At 39.2% G+C, this 25,331-nt stretch overlaps 1 protein-coding gene across 4 annotated transcripts in view; it reads right to left on the bottom strand.

Moving 5' to 3' along the window:
* The window catches only part of LOC124862828 (phospholipid-transporting ATPase ABCA3-like), a 31,394-nt gene extending 12,937 nt beyond the window's left edge, over positions 1-18,457 (bottom strand). Inside the window, exons 1-17 of one of the 4 annotated variants that reach the window (XM_047356975.1) lie at positions 18,176-18,457; positions 16,742-16,837; positions 14,593-14,839; positions 11,738-11,865; positions 9,591-9,756; positions 9,195-9,454; positions 8,986-9,102; positions 7,379-7,499; positions 6,045-6,218; positions 5,776-5,957; positions 3,861-4,007; positions 3,624-3,753; positions 3,374-3,528; positions 2,908-3,063; positions 2,607-2,817; positions 2,008-2,158; positions 1,045-1,143 (exon numbers count right to left, since the gene is read on the bottom strand). In XM_047356975.1, the coding sequence (XP_047212931.1) occupies positions 1,045-1,143; positions 2,008-2,158; positions 2,607-2,817; positions 2,908-3,063; positions 3,374-3,528; positions 3,624-3,753; positions 3,861-4,007; positions 5,776-5,957; positions 6,045-6,218; positions 7,379-7,499; positions 8,986-9,102; positions 9,195-9,454; positions 9,591-9,756; positions 11,738-11,865; positions 14,593-14,839; positions 16,742-16,792 (2,495 nt within the window). In that variant the 5' untranslated portion in view covers positions 16,793-16,837; positions 18,176-18,457. Of the gene's footprint in view, positions 1-1,044; positions 1,144-2,007; positions 2,159-2,606; positions 2,818-2,907; positions 3,064-3,373; positions 3,529-3,623; positions 3,754-3,860; positions 4,008-5,775; positions 5,958-6,044; positions 6,219-7,378; positions 7,500-8,985; positions 9,103-9,194; positions 9,455-9,590; positions 9,757-11,737; positions 11,866-14,592; positions 14,840-16,741; positions 16,838-17,747; positions 17,884-18,175 lie in introns of those variants that run through there. The other 3 variants (XM_047356977.1, XM_047356976.1, XM_047356978.1) reach the window with 3 other exon arrangements.
* Between the last annotated feature and the right edge of the window lie 6,874 nt (positions 18,458-25,331).

The following is a 25,331-nucleotide window of genomic DNA, read 5'->3' as shown; positions in this document are numbered from 1 at the left end:
ATGAAACAAAAGATGCACTTTTGACAGTTTTCGTCTCATTAAACCACAAGCACACATGGTGCTGCACAAAGTCTACCAGAGATCATGTTCCTTTAGTAGGCATTGTGGTCATGGAGGAAAACAACAAGCAAATCCTTCAGGAGTCTTGCAACTAGAAAATGCCCATCTCGGATGTGGCCCCATTCTGACCTCTGACACAAATCCAAAGCAGTTACCAGTGAATAAATGTTCCCAGTAGACATTCTCACCACATTTGCATAGAATTATGAAATAGAAAGAAATTATATATAATCAATAAAGCCTTTCAGGTGTTGTTTTGTCTCATTCTTTGTTCAGACACCCTTAAGATTTCCAGCAGTAGTAGGATATTATCGTCACACTGTTTTGCTTCAATGCGAAGTGAAATACACTTTTTTCACAATTAGAGCTATAAAATTAGATATGAAATCTTTTATTGGGGTTTTCAAATAAAGGCTAGATTCTGTTAATTTTTTATGTTTTCGGCACTGTGTAAATGACCAGAACACAATGCTAGACTCTCAGTGTGACTTGTAAATAACAAGGCTTTGGGAGCAGTAAATTCATCATTTAATAGCCGGTTTCAGCAGCACACAGCGTTAAGTCCTCAGCAGAGGAAGCGGCTATGTGCTCGTTGCCGCAGATACACAATTAAACCCATGAGGAAGCAGAATAAAGTGATAAATGAGCAGCTGGAACTGGAGTTATATGAACAAAGTGGGGGAGCCAAAACATTTGCTCTAGTTTCAACTTGAAGACAAATATTCCTCTAACAAATAAAAGGTGTGGCTGAAAATCTGAGCCTTTCACAAAGAAACAAGGACACCAGGAATTCTCCATAGGGGTTTATGATGCTGAACAAAAACTAATAAACAAAGTTCAGCACAAAGCCATTAATGCAATATAGTGTCAATCTATTGCAATGATTTCCATTATCCATGGTATAGAGTTGTTGCATATATAGAGAAAATCCAAAACGATGGGGGAGGAGAACAATGGGGCGAGAAAAGATCTCATGTGTCCTACCTGAGGAAAACTTCTTCCATGGTGGTCACTGAGGCCCCATAGCTTGCAATACCCAGTTCCTCTTTGTTCATTTCCAGCTCAGCGAACAGCAGCTCAAACCTGCATGAACACGCAAGAGAGAAGATGTGTTACCCTGACCTTCATATGCTGACTTTTGACTAGGAATGGGCTGGTTATCAGGATCAAGGTATACCAAGGTTAAAAAAGTTAAAGTTTCAAAACCACTGAAGGTTTCCGACACACTGTCCCTACAGTACGATGAGAGGCCAGAGAAAATACCAGAGTATGGCATTTTTGCCCAGCTGCATGAAGCAAAGAGTAACACAGCATCACCCCTCCCCAACCTGTTGCAGTGCATTGTTGGTCAGCTGGATAAAAGACTGCTTATAAGCTGCGTATCTTTAAAGCAGCTGACTGCAGGCTGTACCCAAGCAGAAAGTTATAAGTAACCTTTTAATATTAGCTTGTTCTACCAGTGCTACTCTATAAACATTAGAATGACAAAAACGTATATTATGTGCAATTAACAAAACTATTTCTAGGTAAAATTATTATAACTGTTGCTGCTGTTGCTTAATGAAATCATGTTATAATGTCTGAAATAAATTTGTGTGTAAATACCGTGAAACTGTGATAGCTGTACTCAGAATTCCATACACCTGTTTAGGACTGATGTATAGTATATCTTTCTACTGTTTGCCCTGTGTAAAAAGAAAATAGCAAAAATGTTGATTTGATATGTAATGAAAAATATTTGGCCGCAGTTAACAGGCCAACTGACTCCAGCTCTTAATATTAAACAAAATGTACTCATATTTTTTCTGGACAATATCCATCTTCTCTAAAACAGTAACAGTCACTTATTTGTGGATTTTAGGCTTTGTGAATCTGATACCTGGTCCACTTCACACCCTGTAATTACAAGTGCTTCGGGATGAATGATCTGGGGCTAGACTAACTCACTTGCTGGTGCTTTCTTTAGGCAGGATGTAAGAGAGCTCGGCTCCGGCGCTGCTCTCCAGTGTAGCGTTGGGAACATACATGTGAACAAGGCGTGTGATCTCAGACACATTACAGAGGGCGTCTTTGACTATCACCATGTGGTAGCCAGCACCTGCCAAATAAAAGCAGTTTTATATAAGCAATATTAATATTACTTTTATTTTATAATTATTTTTTTATTATTCTTGTCACACAAAGATACTTAAAAAGGATTCGCAATAGAACACAATATGAAATAAAATAAGTGGAGTTTTTACTCACTAACAAATCCAAAATTGGACATTTTAATACTTTATTAAATAATAAAATTGCCAAAGTCACTAATCCAAATCTTTAAAACCAGTAAATCCAAAGGGTCAACATATATTAAATCTTATAGATAAGCAATGGGATGTCACTCAAGTTCATATGTGTGTGAGGGGAAGTGACCCAATACCCATTTTCTTTTCTTATGTTCACAATTCTTGTCTCCTCCTTTTTTCCAAAAAGTCAAAACATTTTATGTAAAACCCCAACGGCAATGGCCTGCTGCTGTACTTTCCACCTTGTTCTACCCTTACCATATTTGTTCTTCAGGAAGAGCGAAGAGCCGCAGCACTGCAGCTCGCCACCTGCCATGATGGCGATCCGGTCACCGAGCAGGTCAGCCTCGTCCATGAAGTGAGTAGTGAGGAGGATGGTGCGGCCTCGCTTCTCTCCCTGTAGAAGGTCCCAGGTGGCCCGTCGTGCTGATGGATCCATACCCGACGTGGGCTCGTCTAGCATGACGACCTGGAGGCAAGAGCAGAGGAGATATTCACTGATGGAGGGGAAACAAAGATTAAATGAATGACTATGAAAAGTGTTTGCAAAGTTCCTAACCTTGGAGTCTCCAATGAGGGCGATGCCGATAGAAAGCTTCCTCTTCATGCCGCCAGAGAGGGTCTTGGAGCGAGAATGACGCTTGTCCTCGAGATTCAAGATGCTGATGATCCGATCCACCTCGTCTGAAATTTGCTCCTTGGGGAAGCCTTTTAGCTGGACGTTACAAACAGTTACATGATAAACAATAATTCGTTTCTAATTTATTAGCAGCACATTTTAATTTTTTAAGTCAACAGGAAAGGAAAAGATTTTCACCTCTAGTGGTCATTATGTTTAGCTGCTAAAAGTTAGCAGCTGACACCTTAAACCTGCAGTTAGTTAGGCGGTCGTTCTTGAAAACAATCGTACCAGTGGAAAACAGGTCACTTTTACAGTCCACAAGTTTAATGTTTACACATCTAAAAATAAATGCTGTAGTGTATAGTGTGTTCGTGCTTCTACACGTTTCTGCATTATTGAATACCTGTGCATAGAAGAGCAGATGCTCTCTCACTGTGAGGTTATCAAACAAAACGTCGTGCTGGGGACAGAGACCCAGACTGCGTCGGATAAGAGCCATGTCCTGACAGATGTCATACCCGTTTATGTAGGCCCTGCCCCTGCTGGGTGGAAACAAACCTGCGATGTGAAGAAAAACAGCACAGATACCAGTTAGGGGACTCATTTATTTGCATGGACAGCATTTGCTTCCTGTGGTGTTTGTGACTGGTAACCTGTAAGCATGGACAGTGTGGTGGTCTTCCCAGCACCATTGTGTCCCAGCACCACTGTGATCTGCCCCTCGAACATGTTCAGTGTCAGATCTCGCACAGCCAGTCGTGTCTTGTTCCCTACTTTGAACTCCTGGCAGAGAGAAACACCCAGAACCAGTGCACCATTACCATAACATCTGCTCAGCTGGCACCCAGACCCTTTTTTACCTACTATAGGGTCAGTGTTCAGCTTCTTACCTTAGTGAGGTGTTTAATCTTTATTCCAGACACTACTCCAGCTGGCTCTTCCTCCATGAACTCTCCTTTCATAGCTTTTTCTGCATCTTCTTCTTCCTCCTTCTCGTTTACTAAAGCCATGCGAGGGCTGCTGCACCAGTATGAAGGCTGCAGAAAGAAAGGTTTAAAAAAAACAAAAAAACATGTATGAGATGCAGTCAGGCCTTGTTTTTCACTTAGAAATGTATCTGGTTTATGATAAGGATGAAACAGAGGAAACAGAAGAACACAGCTGACCAGCAGGATTAATGTTTATGTGAACAAGCAGAGAATGTTTCTTCCTAAAAACCAGAATAAAACTTAATTTTCTGCGCAGCATCTTCAGACACAATGGATGCTGACAAGCATGCGTCAGTGTCTAAACCACACCCTGCTGGCAGTCCCTTGAATTCCTGAGTTTATTTTCTTGTAAGAATGCATGTGTATGTGAACCATGTTTGTGTTGGCTGGTAGGGACTCTGTAGTTTCCTGTTAGTCTAACCAGCTGAACCTGAAGAGCTCCTTCTGTCCGATATGTTTGGGCCTGCCAAACCACTTTCACTGAAAGCAGATGACTCTCTTAGCTCTGATACAACCCCCCTGCTGGTATCTGGAAGAAGAAAAATGCACCAGAATGATAACCTCCAATCTCAATCTGTGTAAAGTCTGAATAAACTACACCTGCCAAAGAGTGCCTAACTCTAAAACACAGAGAAAAGCAAACCCTGTGCACCATGACTATCTCCATTGGGAGGCTGCAGACAAAATCATAAACTCCATCTTATATACTGGTTTCACAGAGTTCCCAAAACAGTGCTAAACAATCGTTGCCCTAGGAACTTTATTCAATAATGGCCAGCATTGAAGCAACATTCTCAGCAACACCAAATAGTAGCCTCCCCAAACATGTACCTGCATAAAAGTTGTTGCAGTGCAGAAATCAATAAACTTGACTAAAATATTAGTCTATTTGAAGCAATAGCTTTAATTGGGGGTTTTAAAATGTTGCTTTTCTAAGTTCCCACAGAAGCTAGCTGTGCAGAAATTTGAACAGGAAGTGGGTATCCTCATTTACCTGTCTTGTTTTTTTTATTCTTCTCTTCTCTATAACAAGGCTACAACTAACAGTTTCAAACATAACATCTTAACTATACCTCAGTAAGTCTTTTTATGTTGCGTTATATTTTGTTTAATCAGACTCCATAGCGTGCATTTCGATATAAACTAAAAGTTTTGATATTGCTTTTAGAGTTAGCTTTGCCTTTTCAGTCTAAATATTGGTGCAGGTAGATGTTTATTGGTGCAAACTCTTAGTATCATGAATTAATGCGGATGGTATGTCCACTTTACTATAAACGTCCTCTGGTAGTTTCTAATTACTTTACTGTCATTAATTAACTACCACATTTACTGCTGTAGATATTGTCAATTCATACATTTCAGTTTTATTTTTAAAATTGATCCTGCTTGTCAGTATTATTACATACCATCAACCTGTCTATTTCATATTCTCAACACCCTTTCTGACAGAGTTTTAAAGGTAACAGAAGGTTCCTAATAGGTTCCTAAATAGGTTAAAGCAGATGTAGCGAAGTGTATTTAGATAAAACTGCTTTGAGCTCAAATTTAGTCAAATTACTGTTGATAAAGGTTTTGCTGAAGACCACACATCAGGTAACATAAACTACATGTAAAGTCCTGCATATTATGAAAAAAAGATACTGCAATTCTGGACAATGAAAAAAGGATTTTATCAAGAATTAGGTCCACTTGTTTAGGCCCTCTTTCTTTGACTAAAAAACAAACATAACTGACAAAATAAGTGAAATATCAGTTAGATTTCTTTTGTCAGTCCAAGGAGAATACAAGTCTCACAAGTTTTTCTGCATTGGCGTACCAGTAAAAAGAAGTAAGATGGAAGAGGCACTCCGTACTCCCCAGGAAACACAGCCTCCATGTACCAGGCCACCAGGCCGTAAAGCACCGAGTCAAACAGCAGCAAGCAAAGAACCTGGGCAAGGGAGAAGTCATCGTCCACCGTCACAGAGTCAAACATGTTCGACCACTGGATTCCAGTACCTGAGGAGCAAAAAGTTGATAATAAATAAATGAAATGACAAAGAAAACTGTAGTATTTAGGAGATGGGGTTAGATCACAAGGCTCACCTTTGCCTTCAAACATTCCTATAAGCTGTGCTCCCATGGCCATGGCCACATTGGAGATAAGGCAGGCCGACACCTTTTGAGTGTGGCTCAGTAAGTCATAGCGAGGCCACAGGAACAAATAAGGCAGGTAGCTGAGGAAGTAGATGAAGCCGCCTGCTGCTGCTGCCACATTGGCTAAAACCATCAGACAGAAAATTCATCTTAAAAATAGAGGAATGTTACGAAAGAAAGATTACAGCTATGTGCTGCCAGCTGATAAATATCAATAACATAAATAAAAGCAAATAGCTGACAAGCAAACGATTTTTTTGAGAGCTCTTCAAAAAAACATTTCCTTGATTGACAGCATGAATCTGCCCGGAGGTTGAGATGAAGCATTAAGTGAGGAAAAATGGGGGAGAAATGAAAGTGACACGCTTTAAGAGCTGTTTCTGCTTCCATTTCCAAGAAGCACAACATGAACTCCTCAAAAGACCACTTGTAGCAGTAAATGTGACATTCTGAGCACAGCTTGAACATGTATTGATCAAGTGCCATTATCTGTTCCTACAAAGAGCATCTGGGGGGGGCGAGAGCAGCCCAGACAGCTGCAAACACAATGGGAAGAAAAAAACAAGTTTTTGTTGGAAAAGGAGGTCACTGAAGGGGGCTTTTGGTTGGCTTTGGTTTTCATCACTCACCTCTTTCCTTTTTTATGTATAAGTAACCCTTTATAGGGCAACAAATGTAAGATTTAAGTTTCAATATGTAAAGTCACAGGGAAAAGTTGCCACCATTTAAATATATCAGTTATCAACCATCCACAGGGCACAGACAGGGCAGACTGACAGATGATGGCTGGAATGAAGATTGAGAGGGGAAAATTAGGTCAAGATTACTAATGGAAACTTCCTTATGCAGAAGAGATAAGAAAAATTAGTCACAGGTGAAAAACTGCAGTGAAATCACATTTCAAAACAACAAATCAATGCACGAATGCCTGAATCTTAATAGTGTAAATGATTAATCTTAAGCTTTCCAAGACTTTTCTCCTGTACACCTTGTCAGGTGAAATACTTGAGATACTTTTATTGAAAGCTAAAGATTTGTGATCTCAGAAAAGACTTGTCGAAATTCTGATGAAAGATTACCTTGAAATCGTTCTTATACTTCTGTGTTTTATCTTACATGGTTTGAAATCAGAAGGAGCAGATAAACCAGAAACTTTTGTACAAATTGTACCTTTAAGAAAAAGTGCAAGTCATGTAAAAATCATTTTGCCCACACGTACAGCACAAAGAAAGCCAGTTAAAAGGATAATTACTTACCCATTAGACAAAGACAAAACCACCCACCTCGTGAGAAGAAGGCACTGATCATGAAGCTGTAGTTGATGGTGGCCACAGTGAAGACTAGCAGGAAGACAAAGACCAGTGTGGGGTCGCTGTAGTTCAGCACTGCACCGTTAGGACTCACCTACATCAATAACATGGACTGTTAAGATGTGTCCTGCCTAATGTATAATTTAGACAGTGATGAAAAGAATTTCCAGATAATGTGCTTGAAAAAAATGATAGAAATTTAAAGGACAAAAAACACCAAGTGAACCTTTAGAATCAGTTTCACATAAACTCCACAGATGTAGCACCTTCCCACAGAAGTGTGTGGAAGGTGTTCATCTGCATGTTTTTGTCTTGTTCAAAATGCAAGTACTGCGAAAATATTGGCAGGCAATGTTTTATTTATCTGATTTACTGTTTGTGTTCGTTGATCTTTCCTTTTAGTGTGATTGGCGGCTGCCTGTTTTCTGTCAGCTCACCTAAATACCCCTGCTGCTCATATTAACTTTCTAGCAAGCAACGGAGCTCCATCTGGCTTCAAGTACAGCACTTAGGAAGTGTAGTACATGAAAAGGCCTATCAATCTCTGAATTCAGGAACTGTACACCAGAAATTACTATATATGCTGAGAATGTGCACCTCTCAGCAACTCCACCTCTAAAGTAAAGAATAAAGGTGACAAGTAACTAAATAAAACAAAAACTAAACTAATCTAGGCTCTGCTGGTTAGACTAATAAAGAGAAGCTAAATTATATTAAACTAAGGACAATATTAATTTTATCTTAACTTATCTTTAGACCTAAACTAAGCTAAACTGCATCGGCTAAGCTAAACTATATTAGCTAAGATAAGCTAAGATAAACTACAACTAAACCAAGCTGGACTACATTGGCTAAGCTAAGCCAAGTTCAGCTAAACTACATCGGCTAAGCTAAGATAAATTAAGCTAAGCTTTACTACATCGGTTAAACTAAGCCGAAGTTCAGCTAAACCAAGCTAAACTACATCGGCTAAGGTAAGCTAAACTAAGCTAAGTTGAACAACATCGGCTAACCTAAGCGAAGTTCAGCTAAACTAGATTGGCTACGCTAAGCTAAACAGAGCTAAGCTAAACTACATCGGCTGAGCTAAGCTCAGCTGAGCTAAACTAAGCTAAAGTACATCAGCTAAGCTAAGAAAAATTCAGCTAAACAAAACTAAGCTAAACTACATTGGCTAAACTAAGCTAAGCTAAATTAAATCGGCTACGCGAACTTCAGATAAACTAAGCTAAACTACATCAGCTAAGCAAAGCTAAAACAAGATAAACTAATAAGCTAAATAAGCTGTTCATTATAATATAGATGTAGATAGGTATTTAGTTACTAGTACTTTGGTGAATCTGTTTTATTTATTCTTTCTGTTTCTTTTGGAGATTAGATGTTCCTAAATGATTCACTAAGACCACAGCCTTTGTAGTGGATTTGCTGAATCACACCTTAAAAGCACCTAGCTTGAAGTTTTTTTTTTACATTCTTATAATGGATCAATACAGTAGTAAAGCAAACAATACAATGATATACCATAACTTCATGTCACTTTTACATAAGAATAGAGGAGAACATTTTTGTCACTAACTCACCCGGATACAGAGGAGCAGAGTAACAAAGAACACTGAAATGGAGAGGAAGAGAAAGAACATCAGGAACCATGCGCTCCAGTGCAGCCAGTTACTGAGGCCCATCATCCTCATGTACTCCTGAAATGGACAAACAGGGTCGAGGTAATGTATATGTTTAACAGTTGAATTAATAATTTCAGCTACTCTCCAACAGAGACTTGTAACAACACCTTGAGCTTCCGTTCCTTCTCCTGCACCACAGCTCGCACTATGTTGAGGGACGTATAAGTGAAGCTGAGCACTAAGAGAAGAGGCAGCTGGTTTTGAATGGCCAAGATGAAGACATCATAGATAAAGTTAGGGTAAGGAAAGCGTGACAGAACCACCCTGGTCATTGCCAGCAGACGGTCCGCTCCGGTTCTGTTGTAAGATCGCATGATGGCTCGGTCCACTGCATGCTGGACGGCCAGAAAGCCCTCACGGAAATAACCTTGGTGTAAAAAATACATTTAAACAACATTAAGTCAATAATATCAATCTACTATCATTAATCTGGGTTGAAAAAAATTATTCATCAATCAAAACTACAGAATATGTGCACCATTAACACAAAAATTTAGTCTCACCTGGTGTCCCACCCTCCTTGTCATGCTGCTCCCTTGGGCCTGGCAGCTGAAAAAGGGGAAAGAGGCTGAAAGTGTGCCAGTCCAGGTCGCTGTTCGGGCTCAGTTCGGACTTCTCCTTAGGTGGGGCATTGCGTGGTGTGAAGGTGAAGCGTAGGTGGTAGCTCACCTGCAGGTCAAGAGAGTAAAAATCAAACAAAAAGAGCAAAATCATGATCATATTCAGAGTACACTAAAACTAATGCTTCATCTCTCTAGTAAAGTTTAAAGCTCTTTTAAAGGCTTCTGTAACTGAAGAGTGCAACTGCTATTCTTTAACTGGACCATATACCTCAAGGTGTCACAATCATCAGTTCAAACGGTTTGATGCAAGTATACATAGCATGGTTATGTCCAGCCTTCAAACCATTCAGGAAGAACACATGTTCTGTGTCCCAGAACATCACAAATGTATCAGTCCCAGAACAAAAGCAAAAGACCTTGTAAAGATGCTGGTTGAAGCTGGTAAGATAGTATCTTTACCCACAAGTCCTGTGCCAACACTGAGACAGGGAAAAAAGCTATTAGTCCCAAAGTAACATTAAAAAGCCAGACTGCATTTTCATTTGTAGGTGATTGGCCATACGTTTAGAAGAAAAGAAGGGAGATTTTACAAGCCTGAGAACACCATCTCAGCTGTGCAAAAGAGGGCGGGCAGCATCAGCATCATGCTGTAGGGGGTGTTTTGCTATAGGTGGGATTGGTGCACTTTACAAAATAGATGGCTCATTAGGAAAGAACATCCTGTGAAAATGTTAAAGCAACATTTCAAGAAGGATTATTATTATTTATTTAGAAGGATAAAGCTAGGTGCAAGTGAGTCAATGACCAAGAGCATACTGCCAAATGAGTTACAAAGTGGCTTAAGGACAAGATGTTGTGGAGGGGCATTCACAAAGCCCAGATCTCAGTCCCATAGAAGATTTGTAGGCTGAGTTGAAAAGGTGTGCGAGCAGGCCGGTCTGGGAACCTGACACGGTTACACCTTTTTTGTCAAGAACAATGGGCCATAATACCAGCAAACTATTGTGAGAAGACCATGGAGGGGTACCTAAAGTATTTGGCCTAAGTAATACAGTTTAAAAGCAAATACTAACAAATACTATAAAAATCAATCTAAAGTTCTGAATTTGATGAAAAAAATGAAAATATCAACAAAATTCTTTCTCATTATTCGGTTTCTTAACAAATAGAAATAGTTTAGGTAATTCTAACTGACTTCAAAAAGGTTTAGCCTGATTTAATGTCAGAAATCTGGTTAAACTGTAAATTGAGCGAAGAATTTGGAAGCACACAAAAAAAATGTAAAAAACTTGAGAAATATGACAATGCACAATAGAAACACTGTTACCAAATCTAAATATATTTATGTATAGCTACTAAACTGGCTGTGGTGTGCAGCCAGTTTAGTAGCTTGGGGCTTATCTCATTCGACTATTTATACCATATGAGAAATGTAACCACACATATTCAGTACTACATTGTAGTGTCATGTTATATAATTCAAGTTTTACAAGTTTTCTCATTTTTCTTATTCCTTTATTGCTTTGAAGAATAAGCCTCTAGCATTATTTTGTTTTTAAATAAATGCTTGAAATGAATTAAGGCTTGTATGTTGATGGTTTATTGTTTTACGTTATTCTTTTATGCATTATTGACTAGTGATTTTATGGTGACTTTAAGTAAACTGCAATCAAAATAATAAATGTTGATGACGTAAAGGGACTGAACAGAACTATGGTTATAAAGGTGATTTACTATGTAGCTGTGGTATATTTCCATTCACTGTGGTGAATGTCAGTAGATCTGACAGTGTTTTCCTTTGCAGCATATTACTCTAATCTTCATCTAGTTTTTCTGGCTGCACAGGAATGTATATTTCATCCCAACTGTTACTCTCACAGCCAGTAGCCAGTGAAATCAGACTGGATTTTTCCTTTTATTTAAACTGCCGGCTGTGAACCAGTAAACCAAAAGCATTTTAAGGAAGTTGGTCAAAGAGCCTAAACTAGCAATGCTGGTTTATCTTCTCACCTAGTGATCAAGAAAATGATTGTCAACCTGGTATTTACATGCACAAAGCATGTGAGACAGTGTGTGATGCCTTTTACCTGCAGGGGTAGGGGTTCTTCATCATGAGTGAAGGGGTGTTCAAAGACGACAGCCGCCAATATCTGGTGCGACTGGGGGTCGGTTCTGATGTGCTCCTCAAACTGCTCCTCTGTCTCAAAGCCACGCACTAGAACAAAAACAACCACACAACAGGGCCATCAAACTAGAAGGTGTGGTATTCCTCACATGCTCAGCTGTATCTGGGTCTGTTTCTTGGCTTCCACGTTTCTCTCTAACATGCAGGTACATAATCATTTCTGAATACTGTGACTTCCTCAAACAGAGAGATCAACAATGGATAATTATTTTTATTTTCCTGTACAGTGCTTTTAAATCAATTTCTTCTCTGGACTCCTCATTTTCTATTCTTCTATCAAACAGATACACATTTATAGTGAGTGCAGCACAAACTGTAAGCATTATATTAGTGCCAGGGTTAAATCTGGGTCAACAGCCTCAGAAAACAAACATTGCGTAAAGACAATCTGAGGGCATGGAAGGAAATGCAAGCAGCTGCCAAACTCAAAGCTTAACCAATCATCGCTGAGATCACTGCTGAAACAGTTGCAGGTCATTTTAGTAAAGCTTAATTAGTTAAATAGTTTATTGTGCCTTTTTGCTGGGAGGCAAAAATACACACCACAGCATGATGCTGCCACCACCATGTTTCTACATGGATGATCAACCTGGTTAGGTATTTGTCTTTATTCCAGACAAAATTAGTCCATATCATAAAAAAAAACAAACAAACACATAGACAGACATGTTAACATCAATATTCTGTCAGACGAAACCATCACAAAATACAGACAGTTCCAATGTTTAAAGAAGCTTGACGTATACTATATGTTACAACAGTCAAGGCTCTTGCTATTGAAATGGCACATAAATTTATACATTTAGTTCCTAAGTTAGGCATGGAAAGTTGGAACATTGCTCGCGACAAACATTTGACTTGTAGATGTTCATCATTGAAGCCTAAGAAAGATTCTAAATGCATCCTGAAAACTCACCATCAATTATTTCATTGTGGTTTTACTGTAATTGCACCACAAGTGAGCCGTATAAAAAGAGTTGCAACAGGCTCAAAAAAGGCCCTCTTTAACGTCATCCGTGCACATGTAAAATTTACGTGCCAACGTATTAGCTTGCAGGTACAACTTGTAGGACTGTCAGTTCACATCATCATCATCACAAACAACTTCTGAAGATATAACCGATGTATTTCACTTAGCTCACCACATTAAATTCTTGGTCTGCTAAATAAAAAGATGGAAAATGCAGCTTCTGATTCTCTTTAATTGTAGCAATCACAATAAAATTTTCTTTAGGGTTAAACCAAATGTCATGCTGGACACCTTAACTAGAAGCTCCTGCAGACCAGCACTGTAGGAGGACTGCCTTTTTGTTGCTTCTCAAATTAACATCCTCCCTGCCCAACCTCTAGGTTTAGGTGGACGGCCATATTTGGTAGGCTGACTGATGTGATGTGCCAAAGCATTTCCATGCTCTGAACAATGCTCTGCTAGATGTTCAAAGATTGTGATATTGTTTTATGACCTAACTCTGCTTTAAACTTCTCCAAAACTCTCCCCCCGACCATCTGCTGTGTTTGTTGGTCTGCACTAACTAAAGTTCTCTATTTATACTGTATTTGTACTAAAATTAAATTACCCACAGGTGAGTACCCACAGTAAGAGACTTCTAAAGTCAACTGGTTGCACTGGATCCTATTTAGGGGTATCGCAGTAGACGGGTCTGAATACACATGCAAGTCAATTCAGGTTTTTACAGGCAAACAAAAATTGAAAACCGCATATCCTTTCCTTCTGTTTCACAATTATATAAAACTTGTTGCTTTTTCACAGAGTATCTGTGTAAAATATATTTACACTCTTGTGGCTGAAATTTGACAAAGCAAAAATGCTCAGGGAATATATTTATTTTTGCAAGGTGCTGCAGATCTTTGGTTTTTCTTATGATTAAATTCAACAATGAAATTACATTTTCAAAAATATTTTGACATTTTTAGTCCACCAAATATAAGCCAGCTATCATAATTTTTACAACAGTAACAAAAAAAAATCCAAATGAACCCCTATGACTGTAACAATCATTCCATTACTGTTTCATAATTTGTATGTCTATCAGGAGCATTTCACAAAAACTAGATTATTTAATGTTATGTAGATCTCATGTAGCAGTTAAGCAGTAGTTAAATAATATGAACCCACTGTTAAAAACAATCTTTTATTTTTAGGCATGCTGTCTACGAGATCTAGTGCACATGACAGTAATAAATTCTAATCCAGATAATACCCCTCCAACTTCCCCTCTGAGTTTTTCACCCTTCTAAAATATTCATTAATAGCTGAGCTGGAATCTCACATGACTAACCACAGAAAAGATTGCAATTGCAAAAACTAGTGCATCACCCCATGTTTGCTTCACACTACAGCCACAAGTGCCCAAGTGTCCATCTTTCGGTCAAATTGAAGCCAAATATGTCAGCCTGTCTACAGACCTATCAGGTGCCCTGAATGTTTGTTTGGACAACAAGTCACGCAGAGAAGGTGCAAACAAGTACAGTCATAGCAAAGAGAAGTTATGCTGGTGTCCTGAGGGTGTAGACAAACATGCTACAGTGGTAATGCTCCTTTTCTTTCCCCGAACTTCATTACCAGCTTATACAGGAGTAGGGCGTGGCTTGTTTTTCCTCTCCTGAGAGCTGTTTCCAGAGGAACCAATATTCCCAGCTCTGTCCTGATCTACAAACATTGACAAGGCTGTGGTATTTGTCTAACTGGTTACAATGGTGGTTCCATGCCTGTCATTCTATCTGATTATTACCCACCTGAGGCGAGGGACAGGCTGGCTCGCACGTCCTCTGCCACCTTACGCACCACACTGGAGTTACTGGGCACGTAGCCCAGCTGCAGCTCTCGCATAAAATGTTTTGGTAAAATGTCGACAGCAAAGCTCTCGTAGATAGTGGCATTCGGGTAGTCCTGAAAAGGCACCTTCTGACGCAGCACGATGAGGATGCCGGAGAAAAGCAGCGGCAATAGGATCTCCACTAGAGTTACAAGGATCTGACGTTTCTGAAGAGGAGAAAGTGAGAATTTTTTCTATAGCAGGCTGGCAAGTTAAAACACAGATTAAAATGGAAATACATGGAATAAAGATGGAAATAAACTGCCTCATGTTCACACCTCTTCAGGTTTCGAATTTTGTCACTTGACAGCCACAAACTTAAAAGCATTTTATTAGAATTTTATGTGACAGACCAACGCAACGCAAACATCAGTAGTGCACTCCACAAATCTGGCATAATGAAAAGCCATTCTTGAAAGAAAGCCTTAAAACCCCCGTTTACAATTTACCACAAGCCGCGATGGGGCCACAGCAAACTCTGAAGTTGCTCTGGTCACAATTAAACTTTTTGCAGGCAACACATTATGAGTGTGGGAAAACAGCACATACAAAATACAAAATCCCCAATGTGAAACATGGTAGTAGCTGCATTGTGCTGTGGGGAACCTTTTTCTTCAGCCAGAAGACAATGCACATCACAATTTTGAGATTTTATTGGCAATAATCAGGAAAATACAAATATTATTTTACCTGTACTTCACAATAATGCACTACTCTGTGCTGATCTATCGCATAAAATCCTAGTAAAATACATTATAGTTTGTGCCCGTGATGCAACAAAATTAGGAAAAGTTCAAACATAAAACGCAAATACAAAAAAAAAAAATTATAGTGCTTTCAAAAATACAAAGTCCAAACAACTTTCAATGGCATTAGATTTGTTTATCAATTTATTGTTGCTATTCAATAAAAATGACTGACCTCCTTATGTCGGGTAATCAAAGCACAAACTGACTCGGACTGTTGCAGCACATTATAAATTCTCTATCAAGGCCCAGTCAGTGTCACAACTAAATATGAGATCAACGTTAGATCATTTATGTAGAACCAATAAATATTACACTTTACTTTGAAAAGAGGGGAAGGGTGGGTTTGAATAACACAGGATGATGTTTGAAATCATTTCTGAAACCAACAATTTATCTTAAGCCAAAGAAACTAAAATCATAATATTTTCGTAGCTTTGATATTGATTCATTATCAGTATATACACAGACATGCAACTTTAAATCAATTAATAACTCTGCTTTGAGAATCACAGGAACAGTAAAAGAGAGCAAAAACAACAAAGTCAAAACTATTTTATTTTCATGCCTTTGTGGCTAAAATGAGACAGATTCTATGCACCTTTATGTCTGCGTTTTTAATGTTAAGATAAAAAAATAGACCAAAAAATTGTTGATGAAATTTTATTTAATTTGCTATCAGATGAAAATTCTTTAGCAATCACAATCTCACACAAAAGTTTCAGGAGGGGTTAAGGATTATAAAGCATGCATGCTTTACAGCCAACAGTCCATTTCATTGCTCAATTATCTAAGTTGTTGTGAAATCATTGTCTGGTATTAATGTTCAGCTTTATGCAAGCAGCTACTATCAGCAATGAACAAACAGAGCTGTGCCAGTATTCTCTGTGTGGGTAAAAATCAAACATGGTTAAATAAAAGAATGACTTCCTATCTTTTATATACTGCCAGACTTTGAATCTGATGATATGGTGTTTCAGGGAAACATTATGTTGGTTTTGTCTCATGATTTATGTCACAACACCTTGAAAAATTAAATAAAGGAAGACAAGATGTTTGTGAAAGCTATATAAGAAAGGAGATAGCAATTGACATCATGCAGCATAATCTAAAGATTTATTTTTAGGTGGCTGGAACACAGTCCAAATTGTTGAATGCAAAATGTTAGTCATTGTATTGAATTTATGGTGTTCCAAATGCCTATTATTCAAATAGTGTTATACAAGCTACTCCTCTGTGATATCAACCATCTACTCACAATACACAGTCGTAAACCCTGGCGGCACCTAATAAGGACAGAAACAGACTGAATGTCTAACTCACCTGCTGAAGATAGTTTTTCCACACCAGCAGTCCAAATTGTCTTATCGCCATATCTGAACTGAAACAAGGCACCGACCAGGCAGCTTTCTATAGGAGCTGGAAAACAAAAGACATGGGGATTTTTTCGGGGGTATTATTGCTTGCTTTTAGGGAGGGGTGCCTGTAAGGACCTCTGATCTCTCAGTTTCAACTTAACTGAACAAAACAAAACAAGAAAAGAGAAGTGAAATTGAGCAATCGGCAGTATTTTTATTACCAAGTTACCTTAGTCATCTCCAACAGTTACAGTGTCTTGCAAAAGTTGTCGTTGTTAAAAGAAAGCCATAAAAAAAAGTCCCCTTCATGTAGGGAAGACAGCAAACACGGATCTGACCAGAAACTGCTGTGGTCAGATTAGACCAAATTTTTATTCTTTAACCTACTTGCAAATACTATGCACATAATGCTATGTGTGGCCATCGCTACTGTGAAGCATGTGACGGTTGTATAATACAACCATCACATGGAAGAAAGAGGCTGCAAAAGACTTGGCTCAGGACTCCAAAAAATATTACTTCCAGTCAGAAAAAACATGTTGGTAAAACTGGAAAATTACTTACCTAAATCTATCAGGGGTGTGAATAATTTTGGGCTTAACGGTAAAATCCCAAATGAAACAGACCAAAGTTGTGGTTGTAATGTAAAAAAATAAACATTGTGAATATCTTTTCACTATAAATCAAACAATGACAATTCAAAAGTGACGTCGAAAACAGAGCAAAAACAATGGTTAAAATGTGTTGTTTCAAATATTTTGTATTATTTAAAAGACAATTTGTACCACTGATATTTCTCTGGAAAACTACCCATGCAAATGTGACCACGGAGATCCATTTGTGAGAAATGCTAAAACATACATAAAAGTGATCGGGAAATATAAAATCAAGCCAATGCATTCTTTTTCCATCAATGGACTACTATTAAACATCGGTTTTGGCTTTATTTGTGTCTATTTATAACCACGTACCTGAACTCGTAATAACGCTGACAATCGCAGCATATCTGACTTTCACACTGATTTCATTCATTATGATACATCTCGGCTTATTTTACGCATTCACTGTGTAATTCAGTTCAAAAGACAGTGCGATATATATTGAAAAACGACGATTTCCCTATTTAGCTTTCCCAGTAAACAATACGGCTGTAAAGGACATGGATCTTTTCCTGAACACCCAAAACTGCCTTTCTCATCTCTGATTGGCCAGAGGCCGAATTCTGGCTCCACGATTGGACAATACACCTGTCAATTGCTAAGGACTCGAATGAGTACAAACGATGGAGCAAGGTACACACCTTGGAAAAAACGAAATATTAAGGTTTTATCTATGCATTTATATACAAGCCTGCAAATGGAATTTACGTTTTAGAGTTTTATAAAATAAGTAAAGTTACCTTAAAATGAAACGGCTTCGGGAACATAAACCGTGGTCTCTCTCTCCCCCCCTCCAGTCGAGGTGAAAACAATTTCCTCCTTATTTTCTCACACCGGTGCGTAAAACATCACTGCGAGCCTTCTTCCTTCACCCTCACGGTCGATGCGCGGCTGCATCTGGAGGAGCTAAGCGCGTTGGCAGCGAAGCCTGTCCGGCGGTGTCCCTTCCAGTCTGCTGCCTGCCAGAGAGGCCGATGACACTGCACCAGCGGCTGGCTAAAGTCTGTAAATTCATCCACAAAATGCCACCGACCAACAAACGTCAACAAAACACGAAACACGTGATCACAGTTGGATTGTCACGTGATTTCAGCAGCTGGGAGTTGTTTTTTGTTTTTGTTTTTTTTATTCAAACAAACAAAAAAACAACAAATTGATCAGTTTTTGTTCTTTATTAGATCACTGAAAAACATGTAAAAAAAATATATATAAATATTAAAAAATCCCCACGCTGACCACTATAATAATTATTATAATAGAAAAGATAATAATAGTTTGGTAAGATAAAAAAAAAGTATTAATAATATTTTCTTTAGGGGGTCACCACAGCAGATCAGTTATTTAATTTCATCCAATCCCTAGCATCCTTCTTTGACACACCAGTCCTCTGCATATCCTCTTTCACTGCACCCATGAACCTCCAGATTGGTTTCCTGCGTTTCCATTTCTCTGGAGCATCCAGATTCAACATGATTTTTCAACCAAACCTACTCTTCATCTTCTGCAAAAGTTCTGATCTTTGTCTACAAAATACTCAACCAAAGCTGTCCGTCATCATCACTAACAATGAAATTTTTATCTTCAGCCTTGCCTCCTGTCTTTTTGTTAGTGATACAAGTAAACGTTGCGCTTTGTTTAACACTTTCACACGTTTTGAAACATTCTGCTCCACATAAATAGGAAGATTCAGACTAATCAAAACAACTGTTATAATTTTAACCTGCATGGTAGCAAGTGAACAAGATTAGACAATGTGAATAACTGCAAAAATAGATATGATGATCTTACCATTATGTGCTATTTCAGTCAAAATGGTTCTGATCATGTGCTATACCATTTTTTTATATAGCGATACTAATGAAATAGCTTAAGTAAAAATTACACAAACACTGGAACAAAGGAAAAAAATAGAAAACTGCGGTAGAGGTAGAGACATTAAAATATTAGTTCCCATTTTCAAATGGCCAGATCCAGTTCATTTCCATAATGCATATTGATTGTTGGCTTCTAATTATGCAGTCTGCATGTCATATCCGTTACCAGCATAATTGCTTTCTGGTGCACTGACATGGACAGTCGGGATGGTGAATTTTTCTGTTCGATAATATTTATGTTTTTGACAAAATTAGCAATAAAAAAATCTTGTCAGAGCTTCAGTTTGTAGTTGAAAATGATGTGTTCTTAGGAAGGATCCTACTCATTTTTCATCTCAACACTGGGAATACAAAAGATGGACATACAGATGGATGGATACAGCGAGAGAGGGGAAAATACTGTATATATACAGGTCCTTCTAAAAATATTAGCATATTGTGATAAAGTTCATTATTTTCCATAATGTCATGATGAAAATTTAACATTCATATATTTTAGATTCATTGCACATTAACTGAAATATTTCAGGTCTTTTATTGTCTTAATACGGATGATTTTGGCATACAGCTCATGAAAACCCCAAATTCCTATCTCACAAAATTAGCATATCATTAAAAGGGTCTCTAAACGAGCTATGAACCTAATCATCTGAATCAACGAGTTAACTCTAAACACCTGCAAAAGATTCCTGAGGCCTTTAAAACTCCCAGCCTGGTTCATCAGTCAAAACCCCAATCATGGGTAAGACTGCCGACCTGACTGCTGTCCAGAAGGCCACTATTGACACCCTCAAGCAAGAGGGTAAGACACAGAAAGAAATTTCTGAACGAATAGGCTGTTCCCAGAGTGCTGTATCAAGGCACCTTAGTGGGAAGTCTGTGGGAAGGAAAAAGTGTTGCAGAAAACGCTGCACAACGAGAAGAGGTGACCGCACCCTGAGGAAGATTGTGGAGAAGGGCTGATTCCAGACCTTGGGGGACCTGCGGAAGCAGTGGACTGAGTCTGGAGTAGAAACATCCAGAGCCACCGTGCACAGGCGTGTGCAGGAAATGGGCTACAGGTGCCGCATTCCCCAGGTCAAGCCACTTTTGAACCAGAAACAGCGGCAGAAGCGCCTGACCCGGGCTACAGAGAAGCAGCACTGGACTGTTGCTCAGTGGTCCAAAGTACTTTTTTCGGATGAAAGCAAATTCTGCATGTCATTCGGAAATCAAGGTGCCAGAGTCTGGAGGAAGACTGGGGAGAAGGAAATGCCAAAATGCCAGAAGTCCAGTGTCAAGTACCCACAGTCAGTGATGGTCTGGGGTGCCGTGTCAGCTGCTGGTGTTGGTCCACTGTGTTTTATCAAGGGCAGGGTCAATGCAGCTAGCTATCAGGAGATTTTGGAGCACTTCATGCTTCCATCTGCTGAAAAGCTTTATGGAGATGAAGATTTTATTTTTCAGCACGACCTGGCACCTGCTCACAGTGCCAAAACCACTGGTAAATGGTTTACTGACCATGGTATCAATGTGCTCAATTGGCCTGCCAACTCTCCTGACCTGAACCCCATAGAGAATCTGTGGGATATTGTGAAGAGAACGTTGAGAGACTCAAGACCCAACACTCTGGATGAGCTAAAGGCCGCTATCGAAGCATCCTGGGCCTCCATAAGACCTCAGCAGTGCCACAGGCTGATTGCCTCCATGCCACGCCGCATTGAAGCAGTCATTTCTGCCAAAGGATTCCCGACCAAGTATTGAGTGCATAACTGTACATGATTATTTGAAGGTTGACGTTTTTTATATTAAAAACACGTTTCTATTATTGGTCGGATGAAATATGCTAATTTTGTGAGATAGGAATTTTGGGTTTTCATGAGCTGTATGCCACAATTATCCGTATTAAGACAATAAAAGACCTGAAATATTTCAGTTAGTGTGCAATGAATCTAAAATATATGAATGTTAAATTTTCATCATGACATTATGGAAAATAATGAACTTTATCATAATATGCTAATATTTTGAGAAGGACCTGTATTTTTAACTCTGTATTCTCTTTCCATATTTAAGCAAACCTGAAAATAGTTAAAGATCATACTATTCCAGACTGTAACACATCTGAACACACCACCTGACAGTGAACTATGGCAGTGGCAGTGGCGATTCCATTTTGTCTAACGTTTACATTTCCATTTGTGGAAAAAACAAATCTTAGCAAGCAATATACAGTGTGTGGCTGAGAGTAAGAAAAACATTTTGTCTGTCTGTCAGGGTAAGGGTTATCAGAATGCTTTCATGTATGATTATTTACTGCTTGATCATTTGTTATGTAAAACAAGTCTAAATGTCTCCAGACTGTAAGTCACTGTCAAATTATCAACCCCATGCTATGGTGATGCTTTCCATGTTCCATGTTTTAAATTTAGATACTTTCTAATTTTTCTGTGTTTTATTAGCTTCATTTGCACAGTATATATATATGTATGTATATACAGTGCCTTGCAAAAGTATTCGGCCACCTTGAACTGGTCAACCTCTTGCCACATTTCAGGGTTCAAACATAAAGATATAAAATTCAAATGTTTTGTGAAGAATCAACAACAAGTGGGACACAATCGTGAAGTGGAATGAAATTTATTGGATGTGTCAAACTTTTTTAACAAAAAAAAACCTGAAAAGTGGGGTGTGCAATATTATTCGGCTCCCTTGCGTTAATACTTTGTAGTGCCACCCTTTGCTGCAATTACAGCTGCAAGTCGCTTGGGGTTTGTCTCTACCAGTTTTGCACATCGAGAGACTTAAATTCTTGCCCATTCTTCCTTGCAAAACAGCTCGAGCTCAGTGAGGTTGGATGGAGAGCGTTCGTGAACAGCAGTCTTCAGCTCTTTCCACAAATTCTTGATTGGATTCATGTCTGGACTTTGACTTGGCCATTCCAACACCTGGATACGTTTATTTGTGAACCATTCCATTGTAGATTTGGCTTTATGTTTTGGATCATTGTTTTGTTGGAAGATAAATCTCCGTCCCAGTCTCAGGTCTCTTGCAGACTCCAACAGGTTTTCTTCCAGAATGGTCCTGTATTTGGCCCCATCCATCTTCCCATCAATTTTGACCATCTTCCCTGTCCTTGCTGACGAAAAGCAGGCCCAAACCATGATGCTGCCACCACCATGTTTGACAGTGGGGATGGTGTGTTCAGGGTGATGAACTGTGTTGCTTTTAGACCAAACATATCGTTTTGCATTGTGACCAAACAGTTTGATTTTGGTTTCATCTGACCAGAGCACCTTCTTCCACATGTTTGGTGTGTCTCCCAGGTGGCTTGTGGCAAACTTTAAACGAAACTTTTTATGGATATCTTTGAGAAATGGCTTTCTTCTTGCCACTCTTCCATAAAGGCCAGATTTGTGCAGTGTACGACTGATTGTTGTCCTATGGACAGACTCTCCCACCTCAGCTGTAGATCTCTGCAGTTCATCCAGAGTGATCATGGGCCTCTTGGCTGCATCTCTGATCAGTCTTCTCCTTGTTCGAGATGAAAGTTTAGAGGAACTTGGTAGATTTGCAGTGGTCTGATACTCCTTCCATTTCAATATGATTACTTGCACAGTGCTCCTTGGGATGTTTAAAGCTTGGAAAATCTTTTTGTATCCAAATCCGGCGTTAAACGTCTCCACAACAGTATCTCAGACCTGCCTGGTGTGTTCCTTGGTCTTCATGATGCTCTCTGCGCTTTGAACAGAACCCTGAGACTATCACAGAGCAGGTGCATTTATACGGAGACTTGATTACACACAGGTTGATTCTATTTATCATCATCAGTCATTTGGGACAACATTGGATCATTCAGAGATCCTCACTGAACTTCTGGAGTGAGTTTGCTGCACTGAAAGTAAAGGGTCCGAATAATATTGCACGCCACACTTTTCAGTTTTTTATTTGTTAAAAAAGTTTGACACATCCAATACATTTCATTCCACTTCACGATTGTGTCCCACTTGTTGTTGATTCTTCACAAAAAATTAGAATTTTATATCTTTATGTTTGAAGACTGAAATGTGGCAAAAGGTTGAAAAGTTCAAGGGGGCCGAGTACTTTCGCAAGGCACTGTATATATTTTGGACACACCTTCTCATTCAAAGAGTTTTCTTTATTTTCATGACTATGAATATTGTAGCTTCACACTGAAGGCATCAAAACTATGAATTAACACATGTGGAATTATATACTGAACAAAAAAGTGTGAAACAAATGAAAATATGTCTTATATTCTAGGTTCTTCAAAGTAGCCACCTTTGGCTTTGATTACGGCTCTGCACACTCTTGGCATTCTGTTGATGAGCTTCAAGAAGTAGTCACCTGAAATGGTTTTCACTTCACAGGTGTGCCCTGTCAGGTTTAATAAGTGGGATTTCAAGCCTTATAAATGGGGTTGCGACCATCAGTTGTGTTGTGCAGGAGGTGGATACAGTACACAGCTGATAGTCCTACTGAATAGACTGTTAAAATTTGTATTATGGCAAGATAAAAGCAGCTAAGTAAAGAAAAACGAGTGGCCATTTAATAAATGAAGGTCAGTCAGTCCAAACAATTGGGAAAACTTTGAAAGTGTCTCCAAGTGCAGTCGCAAAAACCATCAAGCGCTACAAAGAAACTGGCTCACATGAGGACCGCCCCAGGAAAGCAAGACCAAGAGTCACCTCTGCTGCGGACGATAAGTTCATCCGAGTCACCAGCCTCAGAAATCGCAGGTTAACAGCAGCTCAGATTAGAGAACAGGTCAATGCCACACAGAGTTCTAGCAGCAGACACATCTCTAGAACAACTGTTAAGAGGAGACTGTGTGAATCAGGCCTTCATGGTAAAATAGCTGCTAGGAAACCACTGCTGAGGACAGGCAACAAGCAGAAGAGACTTGTTTGGGATAAAGAACACAAGGAATGGACATTAGACCAGTGGAAATCTGTGCTTTGGTCTGATGAGTCCAAGTTTAAGATCTTTGGTTCCAACCACCGTGTCTTTGTGCGGCGCAGAAGAGGTGAACGGATGGACTCTACATGCCTGGTTCCCACCGTGAAGCATGGAGGAGGAGGTGTGATGGTGTGGGGGTGCTTTGCTGGTGACACTGTTGGGGATTTATTCAAAATTGAAGTCATACTGAACCAGCATGGCTACCACAGCATCTTGCAGCGGCATGCTATTCCATCCGGTTTGCGTTTAGTTGGACCATCATTTATTTTTCAACAGGACAATGACCCCAAACACACCTCCAGGCTGTGTAAGGGCTATTTGACCAAGAAGGAGAGTGATGGGGTGCTGCGCTAGATGACCTGGCCTCCACAGTCACCGGACCTGAACCCAATTGAGATGGTTTGGAGTGAGCTGGACCGCAGAGTGAAGGCAAAAGGGCCAACAAGTGCTAAGCATCTCTGGGAACTCCTTCAAGACTGTTGGAAAACCATTTCAGGTGACGACCTCTTGAAGCTCATCAACAGAATGCCAAGAGTGAGCGGAGCAGTAATCAAAGCAAAAGGTGGCTACTTTGAAGAACCTAGAATATAAGACATGTTTTCAGTTGTTTCACACTTTTTTGTTCAGTATATAATTCCACATGTGTTAATTCATAGTTTTGATCCCTTCAGTGTGAAGCTACAATATTCATAGTCATGAAAATAAAGAAAACTCTTTGAATGAGGTGTCCAAAGGTTTGGTCTGTACTGTATATATATATACATATATTATATTATATACATCATGCCATTGGGTTGTTTTTTAGTTTTTGGTCACTTTTTAGATTTTCATTTTAAAAGACACGTATCTTCTCCCTTTCAGCTGTACAGTAATTTGTGTTGGTCTATCTGCGATTACAAATTCGGTAAAATGAAGGGAACCTTTCAGTTGTAATGTGGAAAACTATGGGGTATGATGGCACCGTGGGATGCTGACCATGTATGGTTCTAAAATAGCCATTTCTAATGTTTAAACTTAAAAAACTTACAGTATAGCAGCAAAGTAATAACAGTGACACCACAAA

Source organism: Girardinichthys multiradiatus, chromosome X, assembly GCF_021462225.1.
Source record: "Girardinichthys multiradiatus isolate DD_20200921_A chromosome X, DD_fGirMul_XY1, whole genome shotgun sequence".
Taxonomy (NCBI): Eukaryota; Metazoa; Chordata; class Actinopteri; order Cyprinodontiformes; family Goodeidae; genus Girardinichthys; species Girardinichthys multiradiatus.
This window is presented reverse-complemented; position numbering and strand designations above follow the sequence as displayed.